Source organism: Lissotriton helveticus, chromosome 7 (assembly GCF_964261635.1).
Source record: "Lissotriton helveticus chromosome 7, aLisHel1.1, whole genome shotgun sequence".
In the NCBI taxonomy this organism is placed as follows: domain Eukaryota; kingdom Metazoa; phylum Chordata; class Amphibia; order Caudata; family Salamandridae; genus Lissotriton; species Lissotriton helveticus.
The window spans coordinates 590,227,826-590,243,205 of record NC_136068.1 but is presented as its reverse complement, the minus strand read 5'-3'; the positions used below and the strand labels follow the sequence as shown (position 1 = coordinate 590,243,205).

General features: G+C 44.6%; 1 protein-coding gene across 2 annotated transcripts in view; it reads right to left on the bottom strand.

The window, feature by feature from the left end:
- RGS14 (regulator of G protein signaling 14) overlaps positions 1-15,380 on the bottom strand; it is a 409,263-nt gene that overhangs the window by 333,800 nt on the left and 60,083 nt on the right. Inside the window, exons 1-2 of one of the 2 annotated variants that reach the window (XM_078652748.1) lie at positions 14,657-14,753; positions 9,835-9,963 (exon numbers count right to left, since the gene is read on the bottom strand). In XM_078652748.1, the coding sequence (XP_078508874.1) occupies positions 9,835-9,948 (114 nt within the window). In that variant the 5' untranslated portion in view covers positions 9,949-9,963; positions 14,657-14,753. Of the gene's footprint in view, positions 1-9,834; positions 9,964-14,656; positions 14,754-15,380 lie in introns of those variants that run through there. The other variant, XM_078652746.1, reaches the window with a different exon arrangement.

Sequence of the window (15,380 nt, the reverse complement as noted above, 5' to 3'; positions counted from 1 at the left end):
TTAGCACTGGCCCTGGGCCTGGTTAGGCAGAGCCCAGGGTCTGTCAAAATCAGTTACCACCAGCATCAGTCAGCAAAAAGTTGGGGGGGGGGGGTCAGAATGGCTTTGCAACAGTCACCGACTGACATATTTTTTTAGGCACTGGGAAATTAAGTTATTTGCCCAGAATCACAGGATGTTGAGTGTCCCTGCCGAGACTCATACCCCATTCCCAAGCTTCGAGGTAGACCGCTCTAGCGGTTAGGCCACATTACACACATTAGAAAGTGTGTGTTTTATTTTTTGTCTAAGAACCCATCCTGTAAAATGCTGAAAGGCGCATTCTCCTAATGCCTACAGAATTAAAAGGCCCACTTCCCAATTTACGAAGCAGCTTTTGTTGTTAGCATTTAAATAAAGTACTTATGGCATTCAACTGTGCAAACGTGGGTGCCTGTCCCAGCTTCAGCATGTGACAACATGTCGCATGATTGTAGGGAAACTGCTGTGCACTTCAAATTGTAAATACGAATAATGTACACATGTGCAATGCAAACAGCACCTAGTACAGATTGCTGCCTAGTACAGTAACAGTTATGTGTTGCTTCCCAGCGCCTCATTGTATTCATTTTTGGGGTATTTGGTGTTCAGGTTAGACATGCCTTATGATTTTACACCAGACACAAAAAAGATATTGACTTCAGCAGACTGGGGCATTCAGCTTCACTGAAAGTAGAACATTGGGCAAAATGTGTAAAACGAAGTTTGTTGTGACCAATAAAATAGGCCCAAACCAGCTTTATTCAATAGTTTTTATTTGTCCATTTTTTTTGAGGTTGAGGGTCACCACATAGCTAATCTGGTTTTAATTTCTTTTGCTTCTCCTATTACATTTAAGATTACCTGTCTCAGGGTGCTGTTTCTGCATATGATTGGAAAACATTGGATGATCTGCAGAGTTTTTAGAAAGAATGCACATGTGCTGGTAGAATACAGGTTGAACGTTGCCTGCTCCATCCTCCTGAATCTGCACCCTTGTTTTGCCAACTCTCTGGAATTTGAGTGTTCTTGCAGAAATATTTTCAAATTTACATAGAATGCCTCCCTTCCTCCAGGTTATTATGGACACTATTTCCAGTCATGGATTTTCGTCTGATAGCCTAATGCATTCTGGTGTGGTTGTCTTGTTTTGCCTCCATTGAAGTAATTTGTCTAACATGCCTGAAACACCTGAAGGATTTGTTTACCTGTCATGTTATGTTAATTTAATATAGCGCAACAATCCTCGGACGGGCATCTCAGCGCTTGCATAGCAGGTCAGATGGCCCTATGCCGTTAAAAGAGCCAGGTCTTCAGATGTCTTTTGAAGCCAGAAAACGAGGTGCCAGCCCTAATGTGAAAGGGGAGCTGATTCCAGGGTTGGGGGTAAGGTATGAAAAGGAGTGGTCACTGTATTTTAAAGTTTGAATACATTGTGGTTGAAGAAGAAGCTGGTTGCTTGATCTGAGGTTTCTTTGAGGAAGGTAGTGACTAGTTTATCCTGCAGATATCTTGGTCCTTTACCTGACCTCGCTTTGAAGGTCAGACAGAGTACTTTAAAAATTTCTCTTTTCTTTACAGGCAACCAGTGAAGGGTCCTGAGCAGGGGAATAGACAGAGTGCCTGGTCTCTGTTTATTCAGTAGCCGGGCGGCCGTGTTTTGCATTACCTGTAGTTTTGATGTAAGGGATTCATTGGATGCTGAGAGTAGTGCATTTCCATAGTACAGGTGACTGATTATAAGTACCTGAACTAGGGTCTTTCGGGAGGACATCGGGAGCCACTGATATACTTTCTTAAGGAAGCGCTTCACCCCAAGCCATGAGCCACAAGTGGCTATACCTTGCTCTTTCATCAATAGTTTGTCATCTATCAAAATTCCTAGATTTCTTACTGTATTTTTAGGGAGGGGCGCAGGGCTGAGTTCCGTGGGCCACCAGTCGTTGACCAGAGGGACTGTGCCTTTCCAAACAGTAAAATCTCAGTCTTCTCCACGTTCAATTGAAGGCAGTTTAGGGACATCCACGTGGCAATGTTTTTCATACATGTAGTGAAACAGGTTTCGAAATTCTCTAACTCTGGTCCAAGGGCAGTCATCAGTTGTGTGTCATCAGCATATGAGAGTACTTCCAAGCCGAAAGGCTTCACCAATTGAGCCACAGGGGAAACATGGACATTAAAGAGTGTGAAGCTCAGTGCTGAGCCCAGAGGCTCACCCCTTCCTAGGGACAGAGTCTTGCATTGGAAAGGACCAAGAGTAGCAGCGGACGAGATCGCCCAAGCCATCCGTTCTTGAACTCTGGTAAGGCACTGGGCCCCAACTGGCTCCCTATCGAACTCTATAAACTCAAACCGGATAAACTGGCACCTTATTTGAAAGACATGTTTGTTGAATCTAGAGACAAAGGGGTTCTGCCTAGGGATCAGAGAGTGGCTACGGTGGTCGTAATTCATAAGGAGGGCAAGATTAAAATGAACTGTGCCTCATACAGGCCTATCTCTCAGTTAAACACTGAACCGAAGATCCTGACCAAGCTCCTGGCAAATAGACAAGTAAAAGTCATCAGTGGTCTGGTTCACCCTGACCAGTCAGGCTTCATGCCCCATCGGAATACCGCCCTAAACCTGCACAGATTGCACGGGGTGATAGCCAGAGTCCACACTCTACGGGAGCCAGCTGTAATTGCGTCGCTTGACGCAACCATGGCCTTTAACATGATTGAATGGCCCTATTTGTGGGGGGTCTTGGTCAAATTTGGATTCAGCCCTGAATTCATCAGATGGGTACGTCTGCTGTATACGAAACGGCTTGCCCAAATAGTGGTAAATAACAGAGTTTCAGCACCATTTTCGTTCGTTCGGGGCACCTGTCAGGGCTGCCCGCTGTCCCCCCTTCTTTTCTCACTGGCCTTGGAGCCTCTTGCCACCTGGATACGTTGGGAACCATCGATTAGGGGCATACGGTGGTCCCCTGAATGGGAGGATCGCATATCTTTATATGCAGATGATATTCTGCTCTACCTGACCTCTCCCCGTAAGTCCCTTATTGTGGTCTTCGATGTCCTGGCTTCCTTCAGGAGAAATTGAAGACTCTCAATCAACTGGGGGAAATCCTTGTTGTTTGTATTGAGGGGGACCCCCCCTGTCCCTCCGCGAAACTGTCCCATACAGGTTAATACAGAAGGTTTCAAGTATTTGGGAATCTATCTCCCTGGATCCCTCGGTTAGATATGCCCGAAATCTCCTCCCCCTTTTGCAGAGGCTCAAGAGTGATATTGCCAATTGGAGGAAGCTTCCTCTTTCATTGTTGTGTAGGGTAGCCCTCTTTAAAATGATGGCTCTGCCTCGTTTTCTCTATGCCCTGCAGAATACCTTGGATATTGTGCCATCTGGTAATTTCCGTGAGATCGAGAGCCTGCAGCATAGTCTACTATGGGAGGGCAGGCCCCGCATCGCCCTGAACAAACTAACACTTCCCTGGTACGACGGAGGCATCGTCCTCCCGGATATCAAAAGATATTATTGGGCCTCCCAGTTGGCTGCGATTAACCACGGCACATATGGTCAAGTTGACGACCCTGGATATGCCATGGATAGATGGCTTCTTCTCGGGGGCAGGTATAGCAGGGCCTTGTACTCCAGGCCAAAGAAACTGACTTTGACAGGGCCAACCAAACATACAGTTCAGATCTGGCATGACGCCACGAGTTCCTTGGGTTGGAGAGATAAACTGACCATGGCCACCTCGCTCTGAGTCTCCGAAAAGCTAGGTAAGCTCTGGAGAACAGAAGGTTTTGATAAGTGGGACCTTATAGGGATCTCCACGGTCAAGGATATCTGGGGGAAGGGGAGGATTAAATCGTTTGTGGAAATGCAGGCGGAATATGATCTAACAAATGCAGAATATTTCCGCTATGCACAGGTCCGACATTCGCTTCTCTTGGCCCTGCACGGGCATGCGGAACCCCCAGAGGCTTCACCTCTGGAGGATAGAATTCCGGACGGTCACCTTCCTGAAAAAACGATCTCCTTGATATATAAAAAACTAATCAATCATAGAGCTGATCCCCTTGAGGCGCTAAGAGACAAATGGGTGCAGGATGGTATAGAGCTAGATGACGAAGATTGGCAGACAGCAGTGTCATCCCCAAGGGAGCTCGCCATCCCAGCTCGTCTGAGACTGGTTCAACTTAAGATTCTGCATAGGGTCTACTTCACGGGACCCCGACTGGTGCGCATGGGACTGTCAGATATGGGGTTATGTAGACAGAAATGTGGTTTTACAGGTACCTTTATGCACATCATCTGGGAATGTGAACACATCACCACATATTGGCGCAAGATACACAAAACTCTGCATAGGGTAATGGGATGAGACACAGTTCGAATGCTGCTGACAGGTCGAGAAGGACCAGCATCGCAGGTGTGCCTGCATACAAGGAAAAGCTAAGCAAGTCAACTACCACTATAAGAGTGGTTTCTGTGCTATGAGCCGGACAAAAACCCGATTGAGAGTAATCAAGCAAATGGTGTTTTTCTAAATATGAGGAAAGTTGTCTGTTGACATGAGATTCTAACAGCTTGCTCATCGAGGGCAACTGGGAAATACGACGGTAGCTTGATACGTCCATGGGATTGGCCGATGGTTTTTAAACAAATAGGTGTGACGAAAGCAGTTTTACAATCCTTCTGCAGTGTTGCTGAGTACCAGGATAGGTTACATAAAGAAGTAACCACTGGTGCAAAAGAGTTGGATTGCATGGTTGTGATGTGCGGGGACAAAGATCTGCTGGAGAAACAGATTTTGTTTTGTCAGAAGATCCAATACTTGAGCGTGTGTGATCAATTCAAATCTTTCTAATATAGCCTCAGAGTTGCTTGCTGAAGAATTATCAAATTCTACATATGTTGGCACCAACAAGTCATTGTGAAAGTTGGGATAGATATTATCCATTTTTGTTTCAAATAGTGAAGCCGGGAATCACAGAGTTTTGGGAGGCTATATTAACTGAACTGCAGGCAAGGGGGTTAGAGTGCTCCTTTACGACTTAAAACAGCTGTTTTGCAGAGTTCTCAGCTAGTTCAATTCGGCCTATAGTATAGTGTCTTCTGGCTGATTTGATTTTTGCGGGGGAAGACCCCAATGCTTTTTTGTATTGGTGTCTGTGGAGGGTATCTCTCGAAAACCTCAATATACGTTCTAGTTTCCTACAGTTTGATTTGACAATTTTTATTTCTGAAGTGTACCAAGGGGCGTTGGATCTGGACGATTTGGATGTATAGGTTTTATAGGGGACGACTGTATCAAGAGCCTCGGCAAAAGACCCTGAGAACTTCTCCCAAGCAACATTAATGTTTGGTGTATTAGCCATGTCTGGGGTTTTAAACACCGCTTGAAAGCTAGATGCAGATAGCTGTATCCAGCATCTAGTTTTAACCTTTTTTCCTATTCCAGATATTGAAGGGGAATGTTCAACAAAGATATTAAATTTAATTAAATAGTGATCTGTCCAAGTGAGAGGTTCAGGTTTGTCAGTATGTATACACTGGGAATTGGAAAATAAACGGTCCAAGGGATGGCCAGCAATGTGTGTGGGGCCTGTTTTTTTATCAAATGGAGGTCGAGCATTTTAAGGTTAGACAGCAGGTTATCGACGTCGGGTCAGATGCTAGTTTAGCATTATAATTAAAATCTTCAATTAGGAGGAAATTAGGCGAAGATAGTACATAGATAGAACCTGTGAGATTGTTAGGCTATCTCAAGCTCTCCCCAAGACCTTGTAAAGCTTTTGTTACCAGAAACCAAACTTTAAAAACACCAGGCTTGCTGCTGTGAGAATGCTCGTTTTTCCACTGCATTTTTGAAAGAAATATAATTGAGAAGGAAACTGAACCCATCCTGATAACGGAGCCTTGATGTCCGACAAAGGTTTATAGCCTGTGGTGCTTACCAATGTGCCATTCCTGACATACAAAGAAGAAAGTCTTGAAGATACTGCAGTATGTTAGTTAAGGAGGCTTTAATTTATTTTTTTACAAATACCTTAAATGCTCCTGAATCAAGCAGGATTCAAGTCATGGGGTACTGGTCATCATCCAGAATTAAATATTGATTTACACAGCACCACTAGGAGGGTTTTTTCGAAGCACTTTAACAGACGTATTTGGATATTATCAGTTGACTCATATAAGTGAAAAATTACAATAAAATCCCAAAATATTCACGTTAAAGTTCATCTTGCATATTATTTTTAAAACACAAATTTAGAACTGAACAACTTTAAAAAAAACACTATAATCTATAACATGCTTTGCCACCGAGTAGTCGCGAGCTACTGGTAACTCTCCAGCTATATGTAAGTAGCTCTTCTGTGTGCATACCAGCCTACTAATTTAGAAGTTTTTCTTGTTTGAATTAGCATATGTATCCCAAAATTGAAAAGCATGTATTCAAGATTAAAGTGTGTCTATTTTCAGAACTCATACACTGATGTTTGGAGAAAAATGGTTGGATTTCTGAAATACATTTAAATGTGATATTTCAGTGATAAATCATGAGGTGCTGTGGAAACTTATTACTAACAATATTATTTAATGCCAGAGGCATTGCCGCTATGGCTGTCATGTATTAACCATGTAGAGATGGCTTTCCAAATTGATAAAGCATTCTTTATAGGACTGCCCACAACTGTGTCTGATGCACTGTAGTGATCACTGATAATATTGCATGGGGTGGCCATTATTATATTCTTGAATGGTGTGGTCACTATTACAACACTAATAATATTAGTAGCCTGGAATGATTTGCATTGAACATAAGTAGCTCTAATTACAAAACAGGTTGGAGACCGCTTGTCTATGGCAGGGCCGGCTCTAGGGCGGTGCGACCGGTGCCACAGCACCGGGTGCGGTCTTCCGTGAGGCGCTGTGTTTGCAAGTTTATGATTATTTTAAAGCATCTGCTGCTGCTGTGATTAATGTTCTTCTTGAAAAGAGATCGGAATTTTGTTTAATTGGAGTTTTGAATCACTATAAAGTAGTGCAGAGGGTTAATGCGCCTGTTGCAGAAAACAAATACCGAGTAGATTACAAAGTGCACAGAATGTAAATAGTAATAAACAACAGAAATGCACGTGCCGTACTCGACTTGACCTGGATTATTTATCCTCAAAACATATGAACTAGAACATGTTTTGTGTGATTTATCACTTCATTTTTATTAAATTTTCAATTGTATTTATATGTTACCTTTGTTTTTGGTCTCTTAGTTTGCCAAATTCACATTTTTACAACCTTATATGTACAAAAAATACATTCATATTTACAAAAACAACAAATTAGTTTCAATATACACTTAAGAAAAATATTAATCAATCGAACCACCATTCATTCATCAGACATACCAACACAAACAACAATAACAATCTATTTTTAAACAGATACCGGAATCAGAATATTCACAGTAGAGCCCTAGATAATTAATAATCTCTAAAGGAGATAAAAGTTCCACAATCTTTTGGAAACCACTTTTGTAATTTGGGCTTATTGAAAGGTCTACGCGTTTCAAACTCGTGTTATATGCGAGTTCTCATCAGGACCGTTGTCTGTAAAGAAAGAAAGGAAACTTTCTTAGGTGAGGAATCATTAATGGGAGAAGCTGCCTATTCCAATATTCTACAACCTCTGTTTCGTACCTCTTGTTTGTCAGAGTGGGGTACCTGGCCAGGGTTCCCGACGTGGACAGGTTTATCTACAAGGAGAGATGTCATATGTTGTGATTATCTTCCACACTTGCTCTCATTACTCATTTATATGCTGCACACTTTTTAGCACACTTACTTGGTTAATGTGGTGCGTGTTGATTTAATGCCACTCGGTCCCTACCTCACTGCACTCTGCAATTAATACTTTGCAGCGTGCATGCAGTTCTTTAATACATGTTAATATTTCAGTACAATTACAAAGTCCAAGAATGTAAATAGGTCAGTGGGTTACTAGTTTTAAAAGAAACATAATTTTGTTACTTGCAATTTATAAGGTAAAATCCTAATATAGGATTTGAGCATATAAATTGTAAGTAACAAATTGATGTCCCTTTTAAGAGCAGTAACCCATTGACCAATTTACATTCTTGGACTTTGTAATTGTACTGAAATATTAACATGTATTAAAGAACTGCATGCACGCTGCAAAGTATTAATTTGAGCAAAGATTAATGTTGGAAAAAGGATTAATTTTGCTCATTATTAAAGAGAACACCCAACTATGGTGTTCCTTTTTAAATTCTGAGTTTGTGCTTCTCTAGACCAAACACTATTAAACTATACTGCCTAACATTGTTGATGACACCTACACCTTGTAGTCCTCTGTCTTATGGAACATTTCCTATATGCTGAGTTACACATGTATGATTGATTGTCTCTGTGTAATGTATGTGCGATCCAAAGTGTTCTGACACCCTACACTGCTATGAGTGGCACTATATTTGCATCTCACAGGGAGTGCTATATATCCATCTGAGAGAGAGTGGTTATGGAGACTTGGGCACTGTTAACGGGTGGTGGTGAGGGAATCCGTGGTGGAGGTGGTCATTGGGGGGCACCAACAAACATTGTCGCACCGGGCGCCACCAGCCCTAAAGCCGGCCCTGGTCAATGGGATGTATGAACACTATCAGCTGCATAACACAGAGTGAATCCTTCAGAAAAAATAACGTTCTTGAGGGATTATCAATCCTAGACAAATACAATAAATGTAATCAGAATTCCTGTTGAAAACATGCCTTAAGGAAATGACAGAGAATAAGCAACGGTATTTAGTGCACAACACACCATTGTTCAGCTATATATGTAGTCTTCCCGTGTCCGTAATGTAATATTTTCCAATTGAATAAGGCTTCATCCAGGAGCAATCACTAAATACATGTTAATTTCCATCCTGTAATAGTAATGTTTTGTGGACTGTGGGAGTGTAAATGAATTTTCGTAAATGTACATTCATTAGTCTAAGCGTACAGTATGTTGTGTAACAAAATGCACTTTAATTGGCTGGCTTATTGCCTGTAGTGAGCTGCGTAACTCCCCTCACACGTTGGGCAAAGTATATCATTTTCACTCCCCTACTTCTATGATGTCAATGTGGAATTATCGTAACATTAAAGAAGCCATGCGATAGATTGGTTATTCTATGCCACCAGGACTCCATAACATGTTATATACTATGTATTTTTATATTGCATGTTTTTGACATGTAAACATACCTACTGAAAACGGCACTACTTGATAGTAAGGTATTCTGTTGTATACCACACTACCAATTTCTAGCCTTCTTATTGGTTGTAAACTGTTAATCACTGTGGATGTCGTAGCTTCTAATGATTAAAAAAACAACTTCAGCTGTATGACCTTAGTCCTTTGACACATGGGTTTTGCAACCACTGCTGAAAGGACAATCATGATACAAAAAATGATAGCTACCATATGTGGACTATAGCGCCAATCAATTCAGAGCTCGTGCATTTCAGACAGACCCTTTAGCTTAAATACCTCTACTGACAGTAATGTCTGGGCACAGCTATGGTGAATGGGCACTGGGTACGCAGCCTGGGCTGCACCCAGTACCCACCCTGCTCCCAGTCCTCGAGAGGTAAGGCCGGCAGCTATGCACGGAGCAAGATCCACAACCATGCTGTGCTCCCCTGAGTACCCATGTTTTCTGTACAACATTTGTGCTGGCCACAGGGCATGGCCAATGGTAGGTGGTAGATTGCACAACAGTTGGTGCCAGCAAAGTCTGGGCCACCTGCTGCCACCTCACCTGGCTGGCCTCCAGCGGGCGGGTCACCGAGAAGGTTCCGGAGAGACTCAGCTTCTTCTTCAGGCTGCGAAGCCGGCTCCTGGTGCCAGACAACTCCCAGAAGGAGAAGTCCATGAGCGGGAGTGAGCCCTGGGAAGAGAAAGGAGCCGTGTCAGATAGTACTGTTTTCTGGCGCATGCGTACACTAGTAGTGAAATGTTTCTCTCACCAGCAAATTAGTGAGAGCATTCACTCCCCTTTCCCCGACACGTTAACAAAAGCTTCACGCATCACAGCCAGGGCCAGACTGGCTGTAGCGGGCACAGGGCTTTACCACAGTGGGCTGCCAGAATAGGGCCGGTTTTGGGGCCCTAGTGGGCCGTTTTTGTTACCGGCAATATCGGCCCGCTGTAACAAAATCGTCCAAAACCGGCCCTAGCAAACAGCTCAGCCCCCCCCCCTTCAAGGGGGGCCAGTTGAGCAGTTTGCCAGGGCCGGTTTCGGTTTATAGTCCGGCCCTGAGCCCAGCATCAGTGCAAACATTCACCCTCCTAAAGTAAGATTGGGAGCAGGTGTGGGTGGTGGAGGGGGGGGGTTTGATCTTCACACTTCCCAACAATCAAACTGGCATATCATGGTAAAATACATTATTTGAGAAGCAGAGCAGGAAGTGCTTAATTTGTAAAAAAAGATTAAATGCCAGGCCCTTGTCAGTAGGTCTCTGCAGCTCCCACCACCCACAGCACCTGCTAATGCTGCCAATGACAGTACCTACACAACTACTAACCATCACACTGCTACACCTGAGGCAATTCGAACAGTTAGGGTTGTCCCCCAAAACTCGAAGAATGGTATTGGTGACATCCATTAATTCTTTGCAATTATTAAACAAATGTTGTCTCACTCATCTCTAAATTACATAAAGAGTTGGCAGCTGTCACAAGTGCGGTGTTGACTATTAAGTGCCGGTGCCGAGCATCGGAAATCACAGGCTCAAATTAAGCACTGAGAGTAGGAGGGGACTTAAGGGGCAGTGGGAAGGAACAGCAGTGCGGAGTGTTAGGGTTACTTAAAAGACAATGTTTTGTAAAATAACCAAAAGTTTTAAGAACTTCAAAACAGAGAGGAGTGTGTGTGTGTGTGTGTGTGTTTTTGTCTGTGTGTGCATGTAAAAATCCAAGGCACAGACCGACCTAGCGTCAAAGTAGTGCAAGCATTCATATATCCCCTTTCTGGCACAAAGAGTAGGTTTTCACACTCAAGAAGACTGGGGAAAGCATCCCCCCCCTCGTATGTCATATGTCAGGCTCCCCACTGGAAAGAACAGTGGGGATTTGGTGGGCATGGCTGGTGCCTATGCAGGGCTGGCAGGCAGGGATGGATTAGAGTCAGCCACATTTCAGGTTAATGCCTGAGGAAAGCAGGAAGGCTGATGAACAATGAGTCTTATGTTCTACTGGTGCATATGAGCACAGTGGCAGGAGAAGAGTTCGCCATATCATGGCATACTCCCTCTGAAAGGCAGGAGCGTAGCTTGGTCAGTAAGGATGGGAGTGTGAGCTTCAGATTTCCCAACAATCACGCTGTATAAAATACTTTATATGGAAAGCAGGGCAAGATGGGGACTGTTGTAATTCACACTTGGTACCAAGAGACCACGAATCATGAGCCTGGCTCCGTCCGCACACGCTGCAACTGAAGCCGTGACTCCCGGAAGGAACGCGGAAGTGGGAGTCACGGCTTCAGTTGCAGCGTGTGCGGACGGAGCCAGGCTGACGATTCGTGGTCTTTTGATGCTAATTAAGTTACGTCTTAAATCAACTCTTTGGATTTTTCACGTGGAACAAATCGTGGTGCTGACAAGCACATTGGAACAGCTTGAGTTATACCATAGCTTTTGGGTGCTGATTGATGTCGCACAAGTGGCACCCCAGTGAAGGGTGCCCACTGACTTTGGGGTTGCTTTGTTTCCGTGCATATTGAGTCCCCACCCTCTTCCCGTCCTGATGAAGACCCGTCCCTGAGGAAATCAGCCACCCTGTTTGCTGTTGGGTCGAAACGTCGATAACTTTCTTCTCCCCTGAGCCTGTACCTGTATTCTTCCAACGCCCCCTTTTCCCTTGTGCTATTTAGAATACGGAGGACTATTCAATCACGTGCCAGCAAGAAAGAGTTAAATTTTTTGCGACTTAAACATCAAGGGCAGGCTCATGCATGTTTCACACTAAGGACTAAACCTTAGTTTCTTTAAAAAAAATCTTACTATATATTAACCTATATTCTCTAACAGACCTTCTTGGTCACTTTACCTACACGAGCACTTACTATCACTCTTTTCTGTTCACATCACTTGACATGTGTAAATAACTGTATTTTTTACGTTGTGGAAGTAGATCTGTTATTTTTCTAAGCATATATTAAATAAGAGAGTCTCTCGGACCTTGGTGAGACACAGTTGTTTGCTCTAAGTGTGTTCTTCTTGCATCAATTAATATTTCAGGCTAATATATTTGTTGTGTTTTGACTTGTATCAACCATAACGGATTCAATCGGATGGTGATCAGAAGTAAAAAGAATATTTGATATATTTTTACACTGTATGTGTTGAATCAATGTCTAGGACCATTTTTGTCTATAATACTTGATACCCAGGTCCTTTGACTCCAATTGGGTTACCCCCTGTTAATAACAATCTCCGCAGGTGTGCAGCGCTGCCTTCTACCCACCATTGTCGTGGCTGGTACAAGGACACCGCTGTGTGAGGTCCGAGCTGGGAATAGCAGAGGAGTAAGGACCTGGGTGCAGGGACAAAGCCAACGTCTTAGCGCCACAGCGAGAAAAGAAGGAGGCGGACCAGGCGTTCATCCTTCGGCTAGAGCTGCCTGACAGGGCGTAAGGAGAGAGTGACGCGAGTGAAGGTGGTGCAGGCGTTTTTTGGCTGCGAGTGCGGATCAAAGGGGGAAGCCCAATTAAGAGAAACCATGAGGAGACGCCGAGCTTCTGTCAATCCAGCAAGGTTTCGGTGAGCCGATGCTTGAAACACAAGCGTCTTCGTGATCAGCCTCAGGGAGGGATTTCTCTTCAGTCAGCCTCAGCTTCCAGCTTCCGCGACCTGCCTATGTGAGGCGGAGCAGCAGGTGGAAATTATTAGGAGGCGTCACAGTGATCACTGGTGAGGAGGTTAGAGTTAACCCTTTCTTCCCTCCCACCCCTTCCCAGTCAGTAGTCAAGTGTTATGCGGTTCCATTTGCTTTCTTCTGCATAACCAGTAGACTGTGTTTCCACACGCTTAAAGTGTCTTTTCTCTCAGCCTGCTTTACTTTCCCACGCTGACAGGCACAGCTGACTAGTAATCAACCAATCTCACCATGCCTGTCACCAGCTAATGCGCGTTACCTTTTCAACGTATACAGACTCAGTGGACTAGAGATTGGAGCCTCTCAGCCTGTCCTACGTGTCAACGCTGACAGGCACAGCTGATTAGAAAGTTGATGCACCGCAATACCCCTGTCACAATTTTGTCACGCTGACAGGCACACCTGGTAGTCCTACTCATTGACATCACCCTAGCCCTTTGCCCAAGCTGTTGCCTTATCTTTCTGGGGGTATAGTCCAACAAGGGTGGGGGGGCACCTACCATTAGCTGGCAGCTGAGTGGTGGGGGGTTTCACTGAGCATCCTTTTGTGACATGGCAAGCACTAACATGTCGCAACCAGCCCCATTCCTAAACGAAGTGGGAGAACCACTGCTACCGTGGAAGCAATGGTTTGGACTGCTAGAATCCTACTTGATAGCAATAGGAGGGGGAACGTTTTCAGCCTTACGAAAGTTACATACTCTACTTCATAACCTAGGAATTGAATATCTCAGCAGAAGCAGAGGAGGACAGTAATGATGATGAGAATGTGTATCTAGCGGCAGTTAGACTTGAAAAACATTTTGGTAAAACTATAAATGTGGTGTTGGAAAGGCATAAATTCTTTTCAAGGGTACAGGGGAAGAATGAGAAAGTCTAAACGTACATTGCTGCCCTTAAAGGTCTAGCCAACACATGCAAATTCGAAACCCAGCAAGACTCACTCATAGGAGATCAGTTGGTAAGGTGCACCAACAACACCAAGATCCAAGAAAGGCTATTAGTCGCTAATCCTGACCTCAAACAATGCATAGACATAGCAGTGGGATTGAGCACACTGCTGATTGTATGGCAGCAATGAAAGGGGATGGAGATAAATATACAGAAGTGAATGTCATAAGCAAACAGGAAGTCACTAAGTGTGATCATGGGGTGGTGGCGGACCGGAATAACAGGCGGGGAGGCCGTATATATTGGGCGATGACTTCGCTTGTTTTATTGTTTTACACAGTATTTTTATGATTGGTAACATTGAAAACAAGGAGGATGCAGGAAGGGAAGGGCCTCCGGGTCTTCGGTCAACTTGAGCCGGGCGGTGGGGTCCTCGCTTTGGGTGGTTCCCGGTGTGGTCCACGGAGGTATAGGAAATGAGAGAGAAAAGAGGGCTGTTATTCCACCTGACCGGGACTTGATCGAGTCCTTCTACCAACACCAGGGGTGTGAGGGAGGTTAAAGAGACTGTGAGGGAGTAAGGGAATCGGGTAATGGTTGGGAGGCGAAGAAAAAGTACAGGTGTGTTGGGGAGGGTAGGTGAAGGGATAATTACAACAGTGACCGTGTGACCCAATTCTGCTGTACAATGATTATGTACAGTGCGAGAAGCGAACCCAGAAGTGAGGGAGATTTGGTTTTATGGGCCTATGTACAGGACTATTTACACAACTATTTACTATCCCCTGTGGTGATATTGGAGAAAGGGTACTCACATGCCCCGCCGCAACTCTTCCGCGAGTTGCGGCCGCTCTCCAGCCACCTCCTGGGGACTCCACAAGTCCTCACTCCAAACGTCCTCTTCTTCTCCTTCGGTCCCCTTCTCGGGTTCTCCGTCTTCTTCCACTCCTTCGGACGCCTTCTCAGGTTCTCCGCACGCTGTCTCCTGCCACGAGTCCGCCGCATTGAACGCTCTTCTCTCCTTACTTCCTGCTTTTCCGTGTTCCGGCTCCAGGGCGTGTGAGCGGGCCTTCCGGGGTCACGGGAGAACACTTCCGGTTTTCTATCCTTTCCGATTGGATCCTGTAAGGAAGGACAGAGGGGAGGAGGCCAGGCTGTTAGAGGTTTCTCAGTGTCGGGCCCCGAGGCCAGGGATCTTATCGGAGGATGCCGTTTCAAGGAGGTAGGGGATGGCGCCCTTTCACACTAAGGTAACAGGAATAAAAGTCCCAGTTTTTTCCCTACAGGCACCAAACTCAAATGTTCTAGGTGCGGTAGCCCTACACATCTAGTCAATTTTACAGGGTGTCAAGCCAGATCCGTTACCTGTCACAAGTGCGGAAGAAGAGGTAACTTGGCCAGGATGTGTAAAGATCACCAACCCAAATCCGTTTTGGCCGTAGAGCAGGAATCTCCACAAGATAATAAACTTGTTTTCCAACTAAAAGACAAATAACTTTCTGTCTTGCACGATCACCTTAGACAAAAGAGAGGTGACGG